Source organism: Mycetomoellerius zeteki, unplaced genomic scaffold (assembly GCF_001594055.1).
Source record: "Mycetomoellerius zeteki isolate Tzet28-1 unplaced genomic scaffold, Tzet1.0 scaffold106, whole genome shotgun sequence".
Taxonomy (NCBI): Eukaryota; Metazoa; Arthropoda; class Insecta; order Hymenoptera; family Formicidae; genus Mycetomoellerius; species Mycetomoellerius zeteki.
Genome location: NW_017255975.1, coordinates 5,900,166 through 5,927,784, shown reverse-complemented (window position 1 = coordinate 5,927,784; position 27,619 = coordinate 5,900,166). Strand labels below are relative to the sequence as shown.

General features: G+C 39.6%; 1 protein-coding gene across 1 annotated transcript; it reads left to right on the top strand.

The window, feature by feature from the left end:
* The first annotated feature begins 6 nt into the window (after positions 1–6).
* Positions 7–27,619, top strand: LOC108722595 (uncharacterized protein C9orf172 homolog). The gene is made up of 8 exons (XM_018447779.1): positions 7–228; positions 12,906–13,149; positions 13,527–13,747; positions 14,859–15,060; positions 17,437–17,748; positions 20,904–21,161; positions 21,998–22,105; positions 23,908–27,619. Exons 1-8 carry the CDS (start codon positions 187–189, stop codon positions 25,017–25,019), a joined length of 2,499 nt encoding a protein of 832 aa, XP_018303281.1. The 5' UTR covers positions 7–186; the 3' UTR covers positions 25,020–27,619.

Below are 27,619 nucleotides of genomic sequence, written 5' to 3'. Positions count from 1 at the left end.
GGCGCCGGTGGTAAGAAGACCCGTAGCCTGCTCGACCTCAACCACACCTCGGCGGCGGCGCCGCGGCCGCGGCCCGAGCACGCCCTCCACGTACCCCAGTCGCCCGTCGGCGCTACGCACAGGAGCCCCCGCGACGACGTCGCCTCCGCCGCAACGTCCGCCATCCACCAGCGGCCTCACAAGTCCATGGAGTTCCTCCTCGACAAGGAGAACCTGCATTTCGTCAAGGTGAGTGGTCCCGCTGGCATGATCTTTATCCTGTAGGGTTTACTGCGTTCTCTCATATCACCTCTGATATCTCTGGTATCTCTGGTATCATCATGCGGCAAACGATGCGACGTGAACCAGCCGAAGGACCGCTCGTGAAATCGCGAGAGCTCCAGATCGATCTTGTCGGACGTGACCGTCGACGAGGAGTCGTGTTGACGAGATATCCCGATCTCGTTGCGAGATTGATCGCATGCGAGGCTGGAAAGTTGGATGGAATGCATCTATATTAGACCCCGACGAGCAGAACCCTCTGTCCTGTGATAAATCGAGTCATGCTTGCGTTGCAAAATCGGTCGCGCGTGATATTGGGAAAGGGGACGTTCCCGCATAGATAGAAGAAGTATTCGCATTTTACTAAGTTTCATCGCATCCTTGGCTGATTTTACTTGGATGTGCCTTGAGATACAAACTAGGATCACACACGAAATGCATTCAAAGTCAGTTTCAAAATAGATTTATTTGTATTTATGCTTTTAATAATTCAAATCGCTCAAAGATCACTTCTTTTCCATCTAAGAAAAGCTCTGTGATATCTTATTCAAATTTTCTTGAAAAAAGATCTTCCAATTTTTGGGAACAATCTTAGTCTGAAGTTCGTTACGCCACGTGTAAACGCATTAAGTATAAGGAACTTTGGAAATTTTTTTTATTTCAATTTCGCCGAGCTCTTTTCGACCCGTCTTTCTAAAGTGCAATCTTGTTAATCTACTACCTTAATCATTCTCAATTATTATTAGCTGGAAGGAAGATATTTGATAATCATTTATGATTTCGTAACGTTGCTGCAACATCTATTATCAAGATCTGCCAATGAGAAATTTTGATGATAACAGGTATTACGACGTTACGAAATCACAAATAATTGTCAAATATCCTTTTTTAAACTAATAACAGTTGAGAATGATTGAAGTAGTAGACAAGTAACAAATTGGCACTTTATAAGGACGTATCGAAAGATGTTAGAGCGAAATTGAACGAAAAAATTTCGAACGCTCCCATATGCAACGCACGAAGATTAATTGGGAATGTTCCAATGCAGAAGTAGACTATTTGCCGTTAATTAACACGGTTTTGATCGATACGTTAATTAACCCAAGCTACGTGCTCTTCGTGCTATCGTCGTGTCAGAAATTAGCATTCGTTTAATTAACGTCGTGTCGCATGCAGATTATATCGTCGTTACTCAATGATCTAACCGACTTATCTGATACAAATTCTCTTCCGCGATGTAAATATGAATATTTGTTGCAGATGTGCTTAATACGTTTACACGTGGCGTGATAAACTTTAGACCGAGATTGTCCCCAAAAATTGGAAGATCTTTTCTCAAGAAAATTTGAATTAGATATCACACAGCTTTCTTTTGATGGAAAGGAAGTGATCTTTGAGTGAATTTGAATTAACAAAAGTATAAATATGATCAAATATTATGTTTCGAGACTGCTATCTGACTTCGAATGCATTTCGTCAGCGATTCTCGCTCACATCTCGAGGTATATTCAACTCAAGTGAATGTCTTCGCAGGCAAATCGCTGTAACCGCGTTCTGGAAACTACCGTTCTAATCTCGCCGTCAATGGAACACCGCCGGCCGCAAGGGTGTCCCATATCGACAGGCTGGCTAAATTAGGTCTCGCCGAATGAACTCTTTAGCGACGAATCTCGCCAATACCACTTCGATTCTACTTGCTCTCTCGGCTTGTCGCCTAGGTATATCGCAGCGAGGATCGATACAGGCTCCTTCCGCGACAAGGTGCAACGATGAGTGTCGCAGAGTCTTTCTTCCGCATTGGCGTAGTTTCACGTGGATTCCCTTTGGACTTCTTCAGGGAAGCGATTTCGTCATGGAAACGCCACAGAGTTTCCTAAGATGTCAAATGTTCTTTAACTCCTCGGAATTCTTCTTATTTATCAAAAGGAAAGTCTCAGTTTCTACTGATCTACTTTTACATAACTGACAAAGCTTTAGGATTTTTCAAATCGAAATGATATGATTTCCGTAATATCGGTCAAATCTCAATTGTTTAAGTGACAATTTTTTATTAATAGATAAATCGATCCTTAAGATATTTTTGCATGATCGTGAAGGAGTTTGTGTAATTTTTTAGACATTTCTAGCTAACACGGTTCTTAAATCTGGACACTGTGTGTTTTCACAGTGCCATGAGCTATCATGAACAACCGTCATAACTCTTGTCGGACGGAGTCTCTTTCTCCGTTTGTCCTGCTTTCTCCCCAGTGTGTTTCTCGTGTTGGTAAGTCTGTTACACGTCCGCGAAAGATAAAGACATCGATCTCACCTTGTATATGTTGATATAATTATTACCAATGTCATTCTGATCTCAGGACTGAACGGACTCGATTGAAAGAATTAGCTTTCCGTTTTATCGTCACGCGATGGATAAATTTTAACGTCACGTTGAACGTATACGATAATTGGTCACTCTGTTCGAAATTCAATGTCTTTCTTTAATATCATTAGCTATTTATATCGGATTGTAATATTAATCTTGGATTTTCGGAACGTCTCGATACGTAACCTGGCCGAGCATAAGAGGAAGGTGACTTTAAGGATCGACGGTCACGGGGTTACGCTTCACGGGACGACGGTCGCCGGTTCGATGATCGGCATCGCGCATCGTGGGAGCCGCGTCGATCATTCGTTTCATTCGAGTCTCTTAAACGGACATAGCGAAGACCGTTGACCCTGTGCTTTGGTTCACGCCCTTCCTTTTCACGCGTGTACACGTTTCGATCAGCTCGATTAACGCTAGGTGGTCCGCAATACGTTCCTACAGCCAAACTATTAGGCGCTATTATGGCTTCAACACAGCTATTCTACGTATTTGCTCTCTTGTCAAAGAAACCGCGAATGTGGACCAAGCGCGTTCGAGATTCGAGAGTTCCTGTTAAACACACGAGAACGAAAACCTCAGAAAGAAGAGCGTGGGAAAGAACAAGTGAAATTATGAATCCTGCAAGATTTCCTCGGACCTAACGGCAGTCTAACGGCAACGTAGTATAAAAATCACGCTCGTGGCGTACAGAAAATTTCTAATGCGACCTCTTTTGTCGAGCAGTTTCTCGCGCGCATCTCGAAGAACCGGAAAATTATACAACCGCACGCGTGCACGGTTTCCGTTTTTTAATAGCATAATTGGCGCGATATATCCTCGAGATGTTTGCGGAACACTTGGTGTAGTTCCTCTTCTTTGACATTCTAAAACCAGACCTCTCGCCTAATTCTATCTATTTCGTCTTGTTCTACTATCCTTTTGTACTATTTTCTTTTTGTGTTCTCTTCTCTTTTCTTCTCGTTTTCCCGTGATGCCTCTTCCTTCAGTTTTACTTATTACGTAACAGGAAAAGACGAAGAGGACAGGGAACGTCTTCGGAGGAAGGAATTCGGAAGGGGTAAAAGGGGGAGGGTAAAATCTCGCGACAGGTCGATAACCCCTATGCGCATTCTTCCGGAGTCGGGAGAGAAGGCTCGTCAAAGTGACGTCTCAAAGAGGACCACCCTGAGAAAGTAGAAGTCAAACGATGTAGAAGCGCTTTGATCACCGCCCACGAATACCTTTAGAGACTGGCGGTGGTCGATGGTCGAAGTCGGCAATTTGACGGGTCAAATGTGTGGAAATAATATTTCTAGAAACGTAGAAGTTCAAGCCGTTGCGATACATGATATTGACCACTTGCGAGAAACCCTCGCGTATTGTTGCGGGATAATCGATAGCTGTTCGGATAAAAATATCATGTTAGTGCTTCGTTGCGATCCCTATTGCTGGAAAATAGCAATAAAGACCCGATATGAAAGAGGCTGGAATGCCGTAATTCCATCAAATTTTTTATTCACTAGTTAATAAGCTTTCTCAGAAAGAATTATTTTAAAATTGTTGCCCAGTAATTATAGGGAAACCTTAAAAAAATTGCTATAACAAAACATAAATTTATAATATAAAAATCTCAAAAAAAATTTTTAATTTTTATATCAAAAATATATGTCATTTTTTATTACATTAAAATTGCAGACATTTTCGATGATTTGCATTTATACAAAAATATAGTATAGAAAAGACTCACTCTTCTCTCTTATGTGGAAATCTTATCAGGAATAACACAACATACGCTCCGCTAATTTCTATGATTTGGAGGGCAAGGTGGATCAGCGAGAAAATCCCGAACACGCGACTTTCTCGGCTGCGCATTGTGCAAATATCGGTCCAGTGTGTCCACGGCTTTAACCATGCCTCCTCCCTCTTTCCCATTCTACCGTGCCCTTCAGCTTCCTCCTCTCATCTCGCTTCCACCAGCATAGTATATTGATCGACCAACACCAACGGCAATGGCTCGTCCCGCTGCGTGCGTGTATGTGTGCATGCGTTTCTTTGTGTATGTGCGTTACGCTTCGTCGTCTCGCGATACGTACGCTTCTACATACGAGTGCACGAACCGATCTCTCTCATTCCGCTTCATGCACTCCGCCTGGCGAATCCAACACCACGATGCCTAGCACGCGAATCTGTGCCACGTTGACCCCGCAGCCCGCGGACGCAATCGTTTCTATCCAGCTGTTATCTCGTGAAACCGTTTAACTGAATCTTTGTTACGAAACTAAAAGAGAAGGGGCTTATAAATTCTCTCTATACGATAATCTGTGAATTTATTGGAATTTTTCGGACCTTTCTCTTAATAATAATCTTCGGTAAATTATTCGTTCGTTATTAAAATTATTACTATGAATAATGTTGTATTTTACACGAAATTTAAAAATGTTTGGAAAGTTTTTTGTGACAGTCTTTTTTAGAAAATTACTCGTAGTATTAAAATTATTATAACATTACTGCATTTAAATGACGTTGTAACGTTTTTTAAATTGTTACTAGAATAAAGTTTAAAATCGGCACATCTAAGAATATTTTAAAATTAATATATCACACGGTTTATGTTTCTTAAGTATTATATATATATATATATATATACTGAGGAAAATGTACTGAATTTTAATATATATTTGTTGAAACAGTACTAATTTAACATTTACTTACGGTAGATGAATATTTACTAAATTAAAAAAATAATAATTGAATTAAATCAATGGTTTTTGTATCAAATAAATATATCTTTACGTGTAGTAAATAGTCAGCTAGTGCTGTTCAAAAAAATACGAGTATATGTATGTTAAATTTAATACATTTTTCTCTCAATGTATAATACATACACACGCGCGCGCACACACACTTTTTTGTGAAGGTATCGTGGCGAAATTAAAAAATTAAAAAAATTAATTCAATTAAAAAATCAATTTAAAAAATTAATCGCTTTGCTATTATTCTCGCGCAATTTCACGGATAATGTAAAGTAGATATTCACATTGCGAATTATCAATCTTAATTTCATAAGAGTCGCGACCTGGAAACAGGAGTCAAGAGCCGGAAACTCTTTTTTCTTCCCGATAGTGGCAATGACATTTACATCCATTAAGTACCCGTAGCAGTAACGTTCTCAATTAACATTTATCGTCCGATTGTTGCACTGTGCCGTCGTGTAAAAAACCGCTGTTTGTTGACACGCGAATGAAGTGAAATTTAATTACACGTCACACAAAGCGGGGAGAATTCCTTTCCGGAAAAATGTCGAACGTTCAAACGCATTACCTCTCTTCCGCGTTTGATAACTTGATTGTCCTGTAATAATTTCGAAAGCCACGTCGTTCCGCGACGTAATGAATGTCATGCGTTTGCGTGGATATCCCTGTTAGTAGAATTGTTCGCAAATTCCGCGCAATTTGCACGTCATAGCGCCATTAAATTCCATCGTTGGACATTCGGTCACGAAACCAGTAAAGCCGCGTAAATTCAAGCGATTTTAACGGCTAGGAACGTCGTTACTCCATTTGGAAAATTTTACTGCGGATTTGTAACGTGTCCGATTAAAAGTTCCAAAATCCCTTTATTGTGCGAGACGCAGCCTATTGTCTTGGTATAAGGAAAGGATTAAAGGGGGTCACGGTAAAGTCAATGAATCACGTGGAATCGTCTCTTTGCATTCAATGAATATGCCGCCACGATCGATGGTCATGCCTGGCTTGTTAGAACCGTCAAGAATCAACAATACGTGAAGCTAATGCATCATCATTAAGAAAGATACGCGTTCGCAATGTACGCCTTAATTTCTAAATTACTGGTTATTACGATAAATACCTCCACATACCTTAGTAATCGAATTGATAAGATGTCCCGGAAAATCCGAAGTTTCAAATTCAAACTCTGGCCAAGATGATATTTTTCGCAATAAATTCTTTGCAGTGTTTTAAGATGCTTAATTAGCATCATTATTAAATTGATGATTAATGTATAATTTGTGATGTTATTTCAGTTTATGATTCCATTTCAAGTCCGAATCTCACGTAGTTTATATCGTACAGAATTGAAAAATATATTTGCAAATTCGCATATAAATATTTTTAAACCTTAAGATCCGCTTCAATCAAGAATAGAATTCTTTCTATTATTTGATTAATTTCTAAGATGTTCTAAGATAGTTAAAACAAATCAATTATTCGGCAAATTAGATTTTTTGGCATCGAACTCTCGGACAACTTCCAGAGAATCTCTCACAGAGTCCTACTTGTGTCAGAGAGTCCTCGACAGCTTGTTGCGATTCGGGCCAACATTTCCGGTTCATTTTCATGAAAATGTCGCGAACCGTGCCAGCGTCCGTCCGTCTCGTCTCGTTTTGTCCCGTCTGGTCTCGTCGGGACACGAAATTGTGTCACGTATAGGCTCTCGCAAATCGATTCGCAAGTCTCTCACTGCACCTGCATATGCGCCCGTATCCCACACGCTTGTATTGCAATTGGCATGTCGAGATCGGGAAAGCAGTCGACATTCCGCAAACCGGACGCATATCGGTAACATTATATAAGCATTATATATAGTGATTGTAGAATAATTTTAGGAATAATTTTCAATAAATAAAAAGAAACATTTTTAGAGATAATAGAAATATATTTAAATAAAAAAAATTATGGAATAATCAAAGATACTTGTGGTTAGAGAATTTGTCGATATAAGAGTGTTGAAAAACTCAAGTTCTTTTAAAAAAATAAGAAATTCATTATTTTTTTTTAATGTGCAAGAAATTTATTATATTTATATTTTTTTGAATGAAATTTATCTTTTTACAAAATTTATAGCACATACTCATAACCTTTATACAAATGGAAAATAATTTGTCACCTTTTAATTTTCAATAGTAATTTTCTGTAACCTTTAAATAAGAGCGGTATTGTGTTCTCGAGGACTGTCCAAAAGTTGACCCTTTGTTGTTAACTACTCTTGTGTCGCCCTTGTATTTGACCTACTTTAGCACCCTATTTCGGTTGAAAGATTTTCGCGTATAATAGGGGAAGCAACTCCACCCCAGCAGGGATGGCTTTAATCCTCATGACAGCTTGAATGTGGATTATTTCGATATCAAGTTTCAAAAGCCTCTCCGATTGAAGTAAAAAATTTGATGTAAAATGAGCACTTCTTTAAATAAATACTTTTTATTAATTACGAGTAAAAAGCTGTGAGAATTGGGTAAATTATATATTGGGGAATAATTATATATCCTTTCATAAAAAATGACCCTCATAATTCTCAGGCATATGCTAGTAATTAAAGAGGAATAGTCTTGCTGTTAAAAGCTTTTGACAGCAAATTGTTTCCTTCAAGCGATCGCTGATTCCGTAAAGTCGCGGTGTCGATTGCGTTAGATCGTTTAGGTGTTGGGCGGTGAAAGAACGAGGCAGTTGCGTGAAACGTTAATACGCGCGGTGGGCAAGAGAGTCGAAGGCCGAGCGAGAATCTGCGACGTGTGGGCGCTCTTCGTGCCCACGTGTATCTACGATACGGGTTGTGCCATGTGCAGTGTCGTAAACACCGAGGGGCCGATAATTGAGTGATATATAGTGTCTTAATGCCGTGTGATAATTGAATATTTTATTTTAACTTTACACTAAGCTAGTCTTCGCAAACAGTCTCTCTGGGGAAATAAATGTTTCATGAATTATCGTTTCGCATCGTAGGATTAATGAGACTACCTTTTATTTTATATATCAACTAATGGCTCGATTCATGAATAAAGGTTTAACGCTCTTTGATTAATCGCAAAGTGCAAAGATCATATCAAACGAGATTCGCATCAATGAACACAAAAACCTTGAATTAGAAAGTTACGGAACAAAAGTTGTACATGTAGATTCTTAGTTATTCCTTTCGCATAATAAAACGACGACTTTCTGTTCCCCGAGAAGTGCGACTTTGCACGGGTTCGTTCGCACGCATTTATGAGTATTCCTGTCGGTGTTTCTGCACACGGCGAGCATATGCGTGCCGCATGTGCGAACCGCAATGAGCGGTTAAATTCGCATAGGCGATATTTTGGTCGAAACTAGAGACCCTCTAATAAGAGTCTGGACACGAGAAAGCCGCTTTTGATTGGTCCGCCATGTTTTAACAATTTCTGAGAGAGAGAGAGAGAGAGAGAACAGAATGAAAAGAGAAAGAAATAGTAAATGTCCTTTCTCTCTCGCAGATTTTTGTTAAAACTACTACCTTACATATAAAATAGCGATTTGTGTCCAGAATCTTATTAAAAGTTCTTTAGATCCAAAACGCATTAGCGGTTTCAGCAAATATCAATTAAAAAATAAATTAAACAAATTATGTTTATTACAATCTAATTGTAATTTTTCAAAATAAAATAACGTGAAATAAAAAAAGAATGCAACAACTCGATGATTGAAAAATCAAGAGAAGAGAAAATGAACTTCTTATATATTGATTTATTGTTTTTTAAAATAAAATTTGATAAACTTAATATTGACTTCCACTTTAAAATACAAATAATATACTTTTGTGTAAATTATACCGATAGCTTCACGGTTATCAGCCACTTTAAAGTACGAATAATATACCAGTTTTGTGTGAATTATCGATAACTTCGCTCTTATCAACTATTTGACCATGATGGCAGTTGTTCATTTTCTCGACTTTAGTTCCCTATCGTAATACACTTTCAAGTAACATTTCTATGATAAGACGGCAGGAATTATTTAGACATAAGACGAGTCTGCCGTTTGCAATTCCAAAGTTTCAAGCGGCTGCGGAAAAGTTCTGCAACTTCCGCCGTATTGGTGTGGGTGTATTATTAAGGCCAGCCTTTGAAAACAATTGCAATCGATGGCGGTTAACAATGAATGGTAAAAGGCGGCGAGTCTCGGCGCAGATTTCCCTCTTTTCTTATGACTATAAAATCGATGGTACACAACTATTAAAACTAGAGCCACGATATTATATTGTGTCACAACTACAATTTATGCGCGTGTATGCAATTTCGACGAATAGTTAATGCGATCAACATATGAACATAGCTGAATAACTAAGACACATAAGTAAAGAATGTGCGCGGTAGGAATTTTTAAAGCTCGTGTAAAATCGGAAAAAAACATCGATCTGTATTGTAGAATTAATTTTTTAAAAATCTAGAATTTGGAAAAGTAGTTTAAATTTTTTCATTATTATAAGAGTATATAACAATAAAGAAACATTTAACATTTTAAATATTGAAAATAACGTGTAAATATAATAATTGGAATATTTTTTTAATATTTTTATACGTGTAGATTAAAAATTGTTAGATTAAATATTTTAAAGATAATACTGTTCGCGTTAATATCGAAATATCGTAGGCGACGCCGCGGTTGCATTCGCGGATGCAGCGAGAACAGGATGCATCGACACGATGCACATGCACTTGTAGCGAGAGAAGCGCGGGGTCTTTGGCCGTCTTAATGGCAGATGCACTACGCCTTCTTTGACGTGGCTTTCCCCTAATTCGCGTCAATTGATGGGGACAACGCGATGACGTGGTGACGGAAAAGACGACGGCCTGTAATTTAAATTAGCATTATTGCATCTCCGTGTCTCGACATCCGAGACGTCCGTTATGCAATGCATCCGTCCGCAACGCGATATCCTTGATATTTTATTTTCTTTTAATCGAGATACGAAGTCTTAGGGCACACACACTGTTAAATATCAAAGGAGCAATAGTAATCCAATCCCTTGAGTTAAATAACATTCTTAATAAAGTTCAATAATATTCTTAACTTCCATGTGTATCAAAATGTAAATCAATTCATTTCTGCAATTAATTTCAAAGTAAACAATGTGTATATTAATAACGTATGCATTTAATAAATAATAGATAAATTTGAATCAAATTTTTAATGTTTAGTACATTTACTTGAATTAAATTGTTTAGTCCTTGTTTTAGTTAAATTGACGACCTATAAAAATGATTAAAAATAATTCGAATTGGATGACATTATGAATTAAAATGCACAAAAAAATTAAACAATAAGACTTAAAGGAAATCAACCTGTTGGATTTGCTGCTGTTTACGGCTTTACAGTTTCTACTGTGATTGGCCAATTTATTTATTGCTCACGTTTTATTGCTTAAGTTTTTTTTGTGTTGTGCCCTTAATGTTAATTTGACTTCTACCAAACTCGTTCTATTTTAGTCTCTTTTCGTTACGTTGATCCAGCTCGATTTCTAGACTCACCGTCTAATTAAGTAAGTCAATCTTCGCATTATAATTTTATTAAGATTCATGTTTTCGGACTTTAATAAGACGTCTAAAGGTTACACTATCGAATATCTTATTAGTTTTATTCGGGCATTTGCGACTTTGACTTATATGATATTATAATAAATTTAGCGCGATTCACGAAATCGATTCTATGAAACGAATGCCTATTGCTATTTGTTCTTCCCATCCGTATTACGTAAACGCCCCTCACATTTCCGCACACGGATTATTCCTATTCCGCTCACACAATTCAGCCTTGGCCTCGTACTCCGAAACCTGCATCACCGTTGTCCGTTTTGCGTTTGCACGGGATTGGAAAATCTATCAAGAGCTACATCCTTTTTTGTTATCGAAAATAACTAAATATCATTCATACTCAATTACTTTGTCGTCTTAGTGAACACCTAGTGAACTTCTAGTGAATATTGTTTATCGAGAGATAAAATTTGAGGAAAGGTGCATGCATTAGAAATTAGAACCTGTTTCTGGATTAATTTCATCCTTCTGCAACGAATCATTTAAATAACCTATTTTAGTTGTTTTATAATTTTGACAGGAATACGTTTCGATTCTTAGTGAAAATTTATCATTTTCGCGAGGTGATTTTAACGAACTAATACTAAAAATATGATTGCTTAGTTTTGCTTGCTTTTTAAAGTGGATGTTAGGAACGGAGTTTCAGTTGACAAAATATTTATGAAGAGCGCATTTCACCCCATACGCGGAGGAAAATTCAACGATCTCGAAAAATATTTTCCTTAGGCCGATACGCACACGTGTGTGCATTGACGAACCATTCCCTCGCTCGATGACGAAGAGAGGACAGAAGACGTGGAAGCCATTCGCTTTCTGATTTAGTCCCGTTAGACTCCGTGCATGAAAATCACGAGCACGTTCGTCACGTGCATCCGTTATGTAGCCGTCGCACGATTAGCATTGAAGTCGAGACAATGAGAAATATGAAGGAGCTGGTAACAGTGACAAACTTCTAAACTAGAACCGATCTCTGTCAAAACTTGTAAATCATTAATTTTTTTTTCTAAAAATATGACAAGCTGCTAACAGTGACAAATTTCTAAATGGGAACTGATATCTGTCAAAACTTACAAATTATCAACGTTAACTTTTTTCTAAAAATATGATGTACCTGTGCGTTAAATCTTTCTTTTTATTAAATTGAACTAATAATATGACGTATAGAAAAATAATTAAAATTATTCTTTACATACACATAGTTTTAGCAATATAGCTTCAGTCATCTGAAAATGCTCTGAAAATAGAAGCGGGTCCGTGAATAAAATGGAGTGTCGTTCCCAGATCGGTGATCGCTCCTGACGCGTCTCAAAGGACTCGAATGGTCGATTATAGATTGAGAAGAGACCACGGCACGATGATGGCGACTCACGAGTTCGTTAATAACGCGGCGTGTCGAATTTTGATCGAGAGCGCGGCGAGAAGCTGCGACGAGGATCTCGTCGTGTCGACCTTCGCGCAGGTTTGTCCCTGAAACTTTCGCAGAACAGGATTGATATCTCGCACGATGCTTCACACGACAACCACGTATTCTCTGTGTGTCACACATCACCGGGTGTCCCGAAACATTCATGTCTACTCTTTGTCAAAATCGATTTCTTTCACAACGAATAATTTGAGGGAAACATTTGTAGAAACTAGATTAGTTATTTATTTGTAATATAGATAGCGCACAACATGGACTACGTAAGACAAATATTCATCAGCCATTTAAGTTCAAGGATTAAAATTGTTAAAATTAATTATTGTCAACTCTAATTAATTTCAATTTTTATATTTGAATTTTATTGTTCTATTGTTCTAAGATTCTGTTGGTGATTTTCCAATTATTATCGACATTTTAATCCCTGAACTTACGTGAGCGAGAAATATTTCTTTTAATTTGTCGTGACATCTTTCATAATTGTCCATTGCATTGAGGAAACGCTGAAGAACACGAACATGAATTTGTCATTGCAGCCGCCGGAGAATGAGTTGCAGAAAGTGGGCGAGCGCGTGCCGAGTGAGCACGAGCTTAGGGTGCAGCGATCGTTGCAACGACTCAATGTGCCCGACTGGTACAAGAATTCACCCGCTGCCCGCGACGGCTTCCGGCTGAAGAGGCACTCCGACGCGTCGCAGCATGGAGGATGGCGCGCCCTCGGCTCCAAGACCACCTCCCTGTCGTCCCTCTCGTCGTCTTCCAATCGACAGCCGACCACAGGTGGGATTGAGTTATCTTTAAACCAGCAACGAGATGTAATCGATTTTAAAAACAGTTAAATGTTATAAATCCGAAACTTTCAATAAATTAAGAAAAAGTCTAAAGGGGGGAATATTTACTCCAATGTGCAATTCTTGAGCCGTGTCCTCTAAATTCTTTGATGGAATCTCACTCTATATAAAGAATGAAAATTGAGCCAGTCTTGAAAAAGAGTGTGGCTCAATTCTCAATCTTTATTAGTGAGATTTCATTCTTCAAAGTAGCAATTTACTCTAAAAGTTTTAGAAAATGAATAATCACAGATATGTTTTTATTTTGTTAGGTTTTATAGCTTTACTATGTAATGAACATCCGTTTTTTTTTTTCTTATATTGCAGGTGTCCTTCTAAGTCCCAGTCCCACACCCCCCGTATTCTCGAGATGGAGTACCAGCTTGCTGAACAGCGCCGGCAGTTCACCCGCGAGTTCGGCCAGATCGTCCTTCAATCACCGGCAGCCCTACTTGGGCTGGCGTTCTCAGGAGCGATTGACCAACCCGCGAACGCCGGCGGAACGTCTTGCTCAGGGTATTCTTCCCCAACTGCAGGCCGCAAACAAGGTTTGTGCATGATAAAAGAAGAATCCCTTTTTCGTTCTACTTATCCTTGATTTTTTTTTTGTCATTTCGGTCTTATCGGCTTTTCATAATCCTTCGTGTGGAATTTAATCTCCTGGCAAATTAAAATTGCCTATCCGTTTTATCCACCATTCAACACAATTTTCCCTTATATAATTCAGCGCAAACGCGTCAGCAAATACAAAATGCGTGGAAATTATTGACGTCACCGTATACGTCACGACTTCTCTTACGTCAGCAGGCCTTAGAATTCTAGCGTATTTGCGAATCGATATTCGTGATTGTGTGAATCTGTGTGTTATACGTTTTGAGTTATAACGCGTTTACGCACACTCGTCGTATACTCGTACTTGTTGATGGATTCTGAAAGCGAAAACTAACAACGCGATCCCTTGCGATTTATTTCCACCCTCCGACCCCTCTACGAGATTTGAATCTTGCTCTTTGTGCAATTTATTTTTAATTTCCGCAGACAGTACGCAAGCGCATCGTCGCTTTCTAAAATTAGAAATTCTGGCAGGAAAGCTCCTGTCGTCTCGTATCTTTCACGGTTTCTTCCCTGAAAAACACTTCACATGATACATTTTTTAAGACTGTTATATTCTAAAGCTTTTTCCTTAATGATGGTAATAATTTTAAAAACCATTTATCATCGAAAAATTTATCTCTATCTAATGGATTATACAAATAAATAATTATTTGTTTCATGTATTATATATTATAATATCAATCAATAATTATTAATTATATGTTACAAAATATTTATACATATATTCTAAATAATTTATTTATAATTTTCTGATAATAACTAGATTACTTATATTGATTTGCATACATACGAGCGAATATTTATTTTTGTTTTTTAATACTCCTGATAATAATTTCGGTATTTCTTCAAACACTCGCGAAACAACGAATGATTATAATTACTTTAGAAGATCGCTTAGAAATATTCTTGAGAATAATTGCTCCTCAAAATTCTCGACATTAAAATAACAATGTTCTGGGTGGAATTAATTCGAGTCAAAATGTCAATTGTGTATCCATAATAAATCTTCAATTGTCCGGAATGGATTTCATGCTCGTTTCGCAACAACAGCAACAGCAGCAGCAGCAACAGACAACGAATCAGCAGCTGGAAGTACGGAACTCGATAAAGGAGGTGACCTCGGCCATCGTGCACTACGTACAGAGCGGCCAGGAGGTCGGCGGAGGCGGTGGCGGCCGACTCTCGCCTCGACCTCGACCTGAAGATTGGGATGACAGGGGCGGAGCGAGGTCTACCAGCCCCAGAGGTGAGCACTAAAGCAACCCCCTCAGCCACAAAAAAAATATACCATCCTATCAACATCACAACCACCATCACCTTTGCTCTCCGTCACGAAGGTAATTTTTGAGTTTTCCTATTTTCTTAATGTTCTTCTTTTATCTTCCTTTGCAAGCTGCCTCTCTTTTTCTCTCTGTCTCTGTCTCTCTCTTTGTCTCTGTATGCATCAGCTGGCTCTGCGCATCGATGAGGTCAAAACAGGTCGGTTTTTAATATTTTTACCCCCCGATTTCTCGGATTAAAGAATTTTAAGGGTCCCACGGAATGTAGTTTCTCAGAGAGATTCACTTGGAAACGCCTTTCAAAATATTTTCATATTCCGTAATGAGCACCCTTAGAATTCTCCATTTGAACCCCAATTATTATATTACATTTTAGTCAAATATATTATTATTGCGAAATTTACATATAAATCATTATGTTTCGAATTAATGCAAATTAATGGAAATTAATGGAAATTCAAAAAAAAATTATGGAATTTTTAATTAATTCAAAATCTATCTTCACGCGATATTTCATTTTGTTAAATACATCCAAGGTATCAAAAATACAATTTAAGTCGCAATAACCTCCTTGTATTAAATGTAAAATTCTAATCTTAATGTCTAAACGAAGACTCTTCTTCTCGTTCGCCATTGAGGCACTGAGTGCAAGTCATAGCGGTAAGAGTGCTTCTTGCAAGTGACTCGCATACACGTGTCGCACTTTAACATGGTACAAGTATTCAAGCTATAAGTACTTAGTCTACATCTTCCGCGTTTTGAATTGCGGTGCGTATCTTCTCGCATCTTGCGACCGGTATCACTTTGGATATAAATAAATCCATTGGTATAGGAAGTAAATGTTCACAATCTCAGCATCAGATAATCCTTCGTTAAATCCATCACAGGATTCCGATGTCAGAAGTGCCCTTAGATTTCGCCTTCAAGATTATTATAAGGAAAGTCAGTTTAGTCTTCGATCTTTCTTGGTCTTATTTGAGCTCTGACGCTCCTGTTGTGGGAATAAGAGGTAATAGAAACGTGAACAGCGTTTGATACTCGAACGTTTATCAAAAAGTGCACTCCAGTTAGGATGTGTACGCCTGTCAATTTATGACGTTACAAAATAGCGTGATCGACAATGTGTCGCTTGATTTTGAAATCTAATGTGTATTGCAGTCAGCGCCAGATCGTGACCTTCTCGGACAATCTCAACGCTGTGCTGCGACTCGAGAGCGTGTCGTCGAGACGAGTCGCTGCTATTTCGATAGTGTCTCATGACCGTCGTCACCGAAATAGATTACCCTGAAATTCAAACACCTCTTTCCCCCCTCCTTTCATTTTCTCAACGCGAACGAACTCGCGAACGAGTTGTCTGCGAGGTGTAATATCGAAGGTGTAAATTGGAAAAGATTAGAGGACTAGAATGAAAAGCTCTGCGTGAAGTCGAAATTGCAAACTCTGTAAAACTCACTAAAACTTTGATCGATTCGATATCTTCCAGATGCTGCTGTGACGTGCATTGAAACTTAACGCTTACTAACACTAACATGTTGTATTGATATCAATAACAGATAATGGTTAACTCACTGCTTACTTAAATATTTCTCATATAACTTACTATTCACTAACAAAATTTTGATGACTAGCTTTACTAATGCTACTCTTCAAGATAGATTTATGAACGTTCTTATATAAAATTTAAAAGGATCGTATAGAATCACGTATGATTACGCTGTTGCATCCTTCAATTTATTTGATATTATTTTTAATTTCCTTTGTTATTTGTCTCTCAATACCCATATATACTTCTACTACTTAAGACGTTTATAGGATCAATAAAGATAGTTAATGCCCGCATCGTCAGATCCTAATCGTCAGGAGAGCCTTATAACGAAAGAGATTATGAATCCCCTTGATATTATATAACACGTATGTGCACGAATAGCTTCTTCCGTGATGCTTCGCGCGTTTAAGAACGTGGCAGTTATTTATTCAGCGTTTACCCCTTAAGGATTAAATTTTGTAGTTAGATTAACGTATTTATAATGTCTGTAATCGCAGAGAAATGTATGAAGTAATAGTTTATTGTGATCAGAAATATTTTAAGAACAAGTTTCTTTGATTATGGCTCTATGATCCTCTCAGGATCGCGGATAAATTCGTATTTTGTAAAATAACAAAGTTTGAGTCACGTTTGAGATTTTGGAAATCTTAAAAATTAGAAGTAGATTTTCCACGGAAAGAAATAGGACTGGGAGGTCCTATAAAAGTCCTCGATTAGAATAGTTTCCGACGCCGACGCGAAGGGTCACTTATGACCCAGGCCTAATCGCTCTCGCATTTGTGTCGGCACCTCGAAGGGAGCGTGAGGCTGTGCTGGATGGAGAGCTCGTTCGTCGGCACGCGGCCCGTGGACTCGCCGGAGACGCCTATGAGCCTGGCGACCGACCAGGAGGCCGGCGACTGCTGCAACGCGGCTGGCACCGAGTCCTGCAGCTGCCAGGACTCGGCCGCATCCGGTCTCTACCTGGACCTGACACCCAGCCGGGATGACATGCACCATCAGCATCTTCAGGCATCCTCGGCCGGCCCGTCGCCCACGTCCTTCTCTAACTATCATCACCATCAGCGTCACCAGCATCGCCAGCAACAACAGCAACATCATCACCGCGGTGAGTTGCTGCTCGCCTAGCGGACGCGCGAAACTTTCGACATCCGGCTACTTTCGATACTCCGCCCATCGCTGAGCGCGCGAAACTGACGAAGACGATTCGTGAGGAGATTTTCCCGCAGATTGGAAATTAAGCCAAAATGACTCGTAATGAAATAACGTAATTAGTTTTAGAGAGAATTTGAAAAAAAGGTTAGATATTTAATTAATATAATAAACATATCAATATTAATTATTTTCCCGTTTTTACGAGTCGCTCTACATGGTAAATATTACGATGATCTTTAAGGGGATGCTGGAGTGACCAAATTATCACATTACAGTCGTATAAAAATCTTCAAATTGACTGAACGGAATAAAAAATCCTTTTATAGGATTAAAATAGACGCAAAATTAGGAGGTGGTGCAGTGGACTTTGTACTAAAATCGAAAAAAAGTTGAAAAATTTTTTAACATTCTTTCGATTTTACTTTAATCCTGTAAAAGGATTTTTTTATTCCGTTCAGTCAATTCGAAGATTTTTATACGACTGTAATGTGATAATTTGGTCACTCCAGCATCCCCTTAAGGATAACGTTTATTTTTTCGTCGTGTTTCCATCCCGTCGACATAGGTACAAAACCCCGGAGGTACTCTCATAGTTCTCTCCGGAATCGCGAGCTTTTTATCATCATCACGGCGGTGATTAGAGCTTACGCCCACATATCGATAATCGTTATCTCCCTTCATTCCGTCCTCGTTTTCGTCAGCTTTCGTTTCGCGCTCGGGCGAGCCGCAGGTGCGCGAGGCTTAATCGAGCTTTCAGGACTCAGCTAATAATTAATTTACAAAGCCGACTCGAGTCAACATATATTTTCTTTTCTCGTTCTCGAAGGTTTATCACTGCGACTACAAAACGATAAAGCTGTACATCCACTTGGGAGTTCTCTTGTACCTCGAGAATGACTCTCGGTAGTAAAACCTTCGGAGCTGCGAATAATCGCAGACTTCGTTCATCGAAAGCTTTTACTATCGAGAATTCCCTATTCGAGAGCGATGGATCTCAAGTGGATATCATCAAGCTTGATCGAACGGCGAGACTCGAGATGACGATGAAACGAGACGAACTCGTTGCATTAATATTTAGCAACGTCGCGATTTACCTGATTGCAGTTTACTTGTCCGAGGATTATTTCTCGGGAAACTGGAAGTGCATACTCGAGTCGCGCTTTTCGCGGATTTTTTCGCACAGCGAAAAAACTCTAAAATAAAAAAATTCTCCATTCCACGCGCGTTCTCTCGTCTCTCACTCTCTTTCTCTCTCTTTTTCATTCTTGTCGTCGCTCATGCGAGAGAGCTCGTCGCGAAGAATTTTGTAGTTACACTTTCTTACTTTGTTTACGATACGTGTCGACGACCCTCCGCTCCCCTTCCTGTTCGCTGATAAAGGAACAATTGAAAGGCGCTCCCGTATATCATTGTACGAAGATATTAATTTTATATATTAATTTAACCATTTTATTTCCCCTCCTCTCTCCTCGCTCACCATTGTCAGTAGTTATTTGCGTTCATGTATGTTTACTGTAAAGCTGTCCACTTTACGTTAACACCTGTAGAACCTGTACAGGTGCATACACATATTTGTATTAATTAGATTTACTTATGTAAAACGCGCGCATACCGTTTATTATGTGTTACGAGCGCATCGATATTATTATTATCATTATCGTTATTATTATTTTTAATTGTATTATTATTATTATTATTATTATTGTTACTATATTTTAATTACGGCTCCGAAGCACGCAGAATCACGCGCGCACGTCTCGTTTTGTCTCTTGCTGTGCCTTAATAATTTTTTTATTTTGTAATTATTATCGATGTATATTGAGTGCGCGAGTGATATTATTATAAAGATTTCGATCGTGTGAATCACGAGACGACAAGAACGATGATCTCGCGATGATTCTGCGTGCCCGGTGCTTCCCTGGTCTCTCTGTCTCTCTTTCAAACGGTTCCGTACTTATTGTTCGGACGTGTCAACGATTATCATTTGTCTGTAGAGCATAATTATTATCCCTGGCAACAAATAAATTATTGTCGTCATCCTTTGTGTTTCCGTAAACTTCTTTGTTCCCGCGTTCATTTGTATATTGACATGTATATATACATATATGCATATAATATATGTATATATTATATCATTATTTTTTATATACATAATTATAATTATATATAATTATTTGTTTCTCATCCCTGTTGTTTTTTCATTAAATCGGTTCACTTCACGATCTCAATTGGTAAATACTTTGTTAAAACATTTATTGTGTATGTTTATATACGTTTTTTTTGCAAGAACCGATTTAATGGCACGATCATCTATGTGAACATTGTCTGCATACACTTATTTCGGTCGCATTATGTACCACGTTCTGCTTGTGTCACGGTAAGTGCTGCAGAATTTTGTTGCTTTCTCAGCTACGATGTCAGCAATCGAGTTCTGTCTTTTCATATGTAATTTAATAGCCGCACTTATGCGCGCGTAAAGCACAATTGATGACATAAAATAATGATCGATCGAACGATCGATATATAATTAGCGATCCCGAAATGTAAACTTGATCTGGCACATAACTAGATGTATTATTTTTCTAGCCGCAAGTTGCGGTAACTTCGGTCGGCTGCAATCACGCGTCTGTCGCATTTACTATTAATGAAGATTCGTAAAAGTTTGTCATCTCCCTAATATGAAGAACGTATGCTTTTTCGAGGCCAAGAGAAATTTAACGAAATTTATCAAAAGACGCAATATGGGGGAATCGCTTTATTCATAATGGGGTAAAGGGGTCACTGGAACCCTGGAAAGGATTTTATTTCATTTTCACTCAAATACACACACACACACACACACACATGCACACGCAGTTGCCTCCTTTCGTAAAAGGGGATCAGATTAAGGAGGCAACGAGAAAGTAATCGCTTTATTATTAATCACGGAGTTAATGGAAAATGGGGAAAGGCTTATCTCGTTCTCACCAAATGCATACACATAAAAAAGTACACGCACATAAACACGACATACGCGCGCACGTACGCGCGCACGTACACTTTCGAGGCCAAGAGGATGACGCAAACCTCTCTGTCTCTTCTTTACCCCCGCATGATACCGATGATCAGGATCGGGCCAGAGCGATACGGACGAGGCGATGGCGACGGCAGCTCTTCTGCGGAACAAACCGAGCCCGGGCTCCACGACCCTGGAGGACGTACTTGACTCCCTCCTGGGGCTGCCACCCGCGTCGCGTACCCCGAGTCCTGGCCCGGGGGGACCCGTCGTGACCGCCACGTCCGCCATCCGCCATCGCCATACGAACGCCGCCGTCGGCCAGGCGAATGCCGGGCAGAGCTGCAGCGATCTACGCCAAGACCTCCAAGGTAGGAGGACTATGTAAGTTTTCGTTCTGATCGGCAAATTCTATCCAAGAACGATCAATTTCTATACGTACGAACCCCCCCTATCGTAACCCTGAAGAGCGTGCGCATCGAGTGTCCTGTAAGAATCTTATACGCGAGTGGCAGAAATTCGATATCATAAAAATATACCGATCTTAATCTCGCGATTAATTTTATTCTGAAAATTTATTTTAAAGACAGTCGAATTCTTTTGGAAAATTTGTAGAGATTCTTTTTGGAATTTTTCTTCTTTCTTTTCTTTAATTTCTTAGCACGAGGGAAATCTGCCGCTGGTGTATACATTCTCTGGGTCACTACGATGTACACGTGTATTCCGACTGTGTATTCCGCTTTGCGGTGTAAAGAAAAACTTAAACTTGCGTTTCTCTTCGCCTCGTCGCCACTCACCTCACCCTTCACCCACGGAGACTGTGCTTCGTATTTGAACGAAGGAACCAGGTTCCGCGCGCGAAACTGAGATACTCAAGATAAAATTACATATATCATATCATCCTTACATATCACATTATCGACGGCGCAGGGAATCGAAAGAATGTTGCGAAAAGACTCCCCCAACGACTCTCCCGAAAGAGAATTTCAATTTCATCCCTAAAGAGATGTAACTGATAAAACGGGACGAACGAATGCGACGTTGTTACTTTTTAACTCGAGTCTCCATGGACCAGTCGCTGACTCGATCTATCGATACAGAAAAAAAAAACCCATGAGAACATCATCCGACGTGAAGAAGAACGCGATAACGTCTATCTCGCGTCTCGATGCCTCCCTCGAACTCACGTTCTTTTGCACCTTTGCAGAGGCGAGCCTAAGGGCGTGTAAAGCCCCTCACGGGGTCGTAGACACCCCAGAGTCCAAGGACGAGCTTGGCCGTGGTCGGCCACCGCAGCAGCCGCTCGCTGCTTATCGCGCGAATGATTAGGACCGCATGATTAATAACACGAGCCGAGACGGAGATCGTAAGACAAAAATCATCACCAAGACTCTCGACACTCTCTTTCTGTCTCTATCTTTCTCTTTCTCTCTGCCTCTCTCTCTCTTTCTCTTTTCTTACATATCTTTTCTCTGTCTCTTTAAAGATCTGCCCCCCTTTTAGCAGCGCTTCCTATACTTTCCAGCGATCTGTCTCAACTTTCACGTGTTTGTATCGCGAAATTCAATGCGTTATCGAATTTTAAAAGGCTTTAAACGATTAAAAACCGAGTTAAAAACATTTTAAATTTAATTTTTTAAAAATATGCTTTATTTAACGGGAGGATCGATAACAATTGATTTGCTTCATTAGACTTGATTATATACCACATTTATTTTTAATGCGGAAAACGTAGGAAAGTGCGACTAAAAAGAACAGATCTTCTATGGTTCTGTGCACGATCAAGCTTGATGGCACGTGGGATGGGTTGGATACACAGATTGAATTCGCTTTTACGCGAACTTGTAGCAATGTACCCACTCGCTCTTATTATATAACAAGTCTTTTTTATAATTGTGACTTATATTCAACGAATATATAGCGTATAGAAGTAAAAAACTTCAAAAAAATTTTTATTAATATTTTTAGAAAAGTAATATACGCATACCTACAAGAAATAAGAGAATTTTCCGCAAGAATTTCTAAGAGAAATTTAAAGATTAAAACGTTGAATGAAATGTTTCCACTTACGAAATTAAAAATTATATTCCTCTTTTTCTAAGTTAATCTTCATCCACTGCTACAATCAAAAGTTTATATCACAACATTATGATGAAGAAATCTTTTGAAAGGAAGAACTAATTTCAATGACAATTAAAAAAATCTTAAACATGTTTATTACCAGTAATTTACATACTTTTGGAAAAAGTTTAACATTTTTTTATGGAACTCGATATATTTTTATAATATGTTCTTTTTAGTTAGCTATCTTGTTCTTTAAATGATTTCAGTCTAGTTGTTATTTGCTTCAATGCTTTAGTTTTCTTAATTAGATAATTGCTTCAAGTATTGAGTTTGTGAAGCCATCACTGACACAAGGAAAATGCGATTGAACGGACACAAGGAAAATTAGACTGTTGAGGGGAGGCGAATATTATACGTACGAGTGCGTCATTAAGAGATACATCACGCCGATCACTATCATTCACGCTCATACTTGCTTATAATCATCATGTCATTGTGCTTAACGCGTTTCTCGCGCTGGCTCTCGGTGACGATGACGGAGGAAAGTGAGAACGAATTCTCTCTCGTTCGATATAACATCACCACACAAAATCATTTAGTATCGTTCATCACGTCGCATCAAAGTAATAAACATCATCATTTTCCATTTAATGCTATTGGTAGACTGACTCAAGAAGAAGAGCTCGCTTTCAAATCGTGTTAAATTCATACTTTGAAGATATGAAAATTAGATGTTGCAAAGAGCGCTGCATGGAAATTTTGCAAGAATAATAATCCGCTTGAAAATACGCATCTTTGCTTTTTATAAAATCTAACACGATTTTGAGATGAGCCCTTTAATTCAATCACGATCGTTCTCCAACCTCTCTCATCGTCTCTCCTATCCCTCCATCTATTCGTACTGTATTGATAAAGGCAATCGATCTAACCTGTCGCAGAGTCAGCTAAGAGCGTGATGGACGTTCATCAGGCAACCGTCGATGATCAGCGCAACTTCTACTCCGGCGAGCTGGTGAGACGGAAGAGTGAGGGCAGCGACACGCTCTGCCGCAGCTGCGTCGTCCTCGTCGTTGATGCCGCGCGGTGGCGTCCAGCCGCGTCACCGTAGGGTGTCATTCGACAATGCCCAAGACTCCACTACTAACGGCAGCTCGGCTGGCATGGACAAGGTAGTGCGGTGCCGTAATAACAAGTGCGGTAACTCGACCACCCTGGCAGAAGCGAGGAGGACCTATAAGAGCTGCCACAACTGCACCTGCCTATACTGTTCGCGCGAATGTCGAAGAGCTCACTGGCAACGTCATCGCAGGACCTGCCTTCATTCGCGAGCCGGCAGTCTCTGCCGCCAGGTACTGTCCTCGGCGAAAGAGGACTCGGCTACTCTGAAGCACATCTCCGCCCTTGCCAGACGGGGCTATGCCGGTCACGGTCGCGGCGCGGTCAAGTGCTTCTTCTCGAGCCCCGAAGCGGCCGAGCGTTTCGTCGGTAACGGCTTCGCCGATCTTGGCGAGCCCACCTACGTGCGTTGGTCGGACTTACTCCCGGGCGAGATGGGCGCCGAGCTCTACGCCGAATTGATGCGCCTCTGTAAGACATATAATCCGGAAACGCGGCTAGTGCTCTACGTGGCGGTGTGCGTGGTCAGCGAAGTACCGACTAGCGGCGCGGTCAGGTGGGAACGACAACTGGTATCCAGGTGTGCGAAGATCAGACTCGACGGGGCGGCTAAACAGCATGCTTCCTCCTCCTCGGCGTCTCCGCAGACCAGGAGGAGACTGTCACAACAAGCACCTGCGTCTCCCTGCAACATCACTAGAGAGATGGATTCGCCTGAGACCTTAGTCTTGACATCATTACCCGGTAACAACGGTCAGAACACGCCACGAAAAGCGCGAGAGATCAGCTTTACTAATATTCAACGGCAACTCAGGCTCAGGGGAGTCTCCTTGAGGAGACACTTTCCCCAGGTATACCGGAAACTTTGTTCTTACGTGGATGGCTCGGTGGACAAGTTCGCGCCTGTGACCATCTATCCCAGAGATCAGGCGTCCGGTAAGAGCTTTATGTGTATCATCATGCTGGATGCGGAGCCTGAACGTCTTCAACTATTGCCCACGGACTCGTCCAGGGTGAGGACAGTGGACATCAGCGTGGAACAAGAATGAGAGCCATGTTCGGGTAGAACGAGATTCAAGAATCGGGATAGCTTAAAACACGTCGCTCAGGATTTTCCTCAGGTTCGCGGAGAGACAGTCAGAAACGTCATCGTAAACGGATTTCTTCAAGATGAAGACTACTGACGTCGGCCGATGGCAGAGCAAGAACGAAGATCACATTTGAAGAAATGATCAAGAGAACCGCAGGAGATCGCAAGGCATTTGCTCAGAATTTTTTTCAAGTTCTAGAGAAAAAGATCGAAGATGGCTACTGACGGATGCCTTTAGATTGAAGACGACTTCATCAGTCAGTGGAGTAAACTCCGATAATGTAAAAGTTTAAAAAGTATCCTAATTTCGTCGGATATCTTTTGAATGTTTATATTGTCTGTGTGAAAGAATGTTTAGGTAGAAGAGTATCTAGATGAAAACGCCGACGAAAGTCCAGATGGATCTAGAAAGCTCAACATTTGAGCTCACAAACTTGTACGATTTCACACACACAGGACATGCATACATACACAAAGACTTTTTCTATCTTTCCTTCTAGAGAAAAAAGAAATCGAATGCATGAAAAACGAAAAAGATTACTCTGTTCATATCCATCCTCTTTTTCGATATCTTAGCTAAGTATCGCGATCGAAGGCAATCCACCGTTATTTCAAACATCCTCGATTTGGTCGTTGCTGTATGAGAGGTTTATTATAATCGTTCGCCAGAAATAAGTCTTATTGAAGAATTATTAACGATCCTTTCAATCCAAAATATATATGATCGATAACTTCTAAAGAATATTTGAAGAAAATTAAATAAATATTTTCACGCGTTTATTAATATATCACAACGATTTGATAAACCAAGTAGAATAGTCTATATATATAGTCATGTTTCTTTAACGATTCTTTTGAAGGGATTGAAAGGATCAGTGACGATTTCAAGATTCTCGGCGGATGGAATGGAAAGTAAGATTTAAAGTACGTTGTTGTCTCTTCGTTCAACTTTGCATTGTTTAAATATTTTATCGTATATATTATATGTAAAGAGGCGAGAAACATTTTTCTCAGCGGATATATTCACGATCGATCGCTACGAAAGTTTCGCTTAGAGTCCGACTTTATCAGAGACGGAATTAAAATCGCGTGCAATATCGAGCCTCGAAAGGGAATATATATTTCAAGAGTTATATTGTATATTTTAATTTGTTCATGCAAATGTCATTATAATTACGACTAACCGCGGAATGCCTGCCTTACTTATCAGCATGTAAATATAATTCCTGTCGTTATTAATCAGATTAATTTAATAATACGAACGTAATCACGAGATTTTTTTTATCCACATTTCCCCCTTCTTTATATGGAAAAAAAAGATGAACGCATCTCGGAGATGTCATATCGAAGATTTTACCGCAAGTATCGTCCATATCCATGACATCGTGCCAAATAAGAAAAGCGTGATAAAAGTAGCGAAATGCAAACTTTCGGATTTTGCCGCAGAACATCGTCACATTTTCGATATCAACCTCTAATCTCGAGAGAACGCGCCACGCGTACAATTTCGGTTAAAAACGGCGAAAAGTTTTCCTGCAGATCAACGAATCGCCAATTTTATTAATAGTAAACGTAGCTTTAGGTCGAGTTGCGTCACAAGAAACGACATTACGAAAGGCTGATCTCTTTCCAGCGAAAAAAGGAGAACGGTGATCGATAATGGTGCCAATAATAACGACAGACTTACATCATTACTTCGTATAGCAATATAAAAACGTATCGAAAGAAAAAGGAAACTTACAACCCGAAATTACGCGAGTGTCGCAGCGTCATCGAGTGACGATTAATCAAGCAATCGACGATGCTTCGGTGATCATAATTTAATAGATAATTAATGGGGGAAGAAATCGCTAACGAAGGAAGACGGAAGGGCGATTTCCTACGCTAGTTGGTAGAAGTCGATACCCATTTTTATCGATGACAATGCAATTTTTATCGACGACGAAACACGATGGAAAGTAAATGGAACCAAAAGAGGATGCATCGCAGTGCCAATAATAAAATACCATCAATATTTCTATAATCGACGAGGAATACTCTATTCGCTGTCGAGGAATTAAAAGACGACAACTAAGTTCCGCATACACCGATCATGATGATCCTTACGATTATTGATTTCGATTAACCGGATTCTTTTGTATGCATAGCGAGAGCATCGAGTTATTATCAACGTTCAATCGATCGTTAACATCCGTTACATTATCAAGCTTGCGACCAATGTTGATCCCTCATTTTACGTTTGTATATAGCGCTATTAAAGGGATATATACATATAGGAAGGATAAATTAGGGGTAAGAGAACGACTTTGCTAGCGAGAGGAGATTAAAGAAATCGATCAAAATTCGAAAGTAGGCGGCTTACAGAAGATCAGTCCGTTACATCCTCGATAGTTCCTTTTCCTATCTCTATTACGCAAACGATTACTTCATTATACAGACTGTATAATAAAGTGTATTGATTTCGACGCTTTGCGATACATCTTGTATAAATATATTTATATATCCATTCCGCTCTAGAAATATATAAGGATCAGCGAGGATACATCGGTCGGAAAAAAA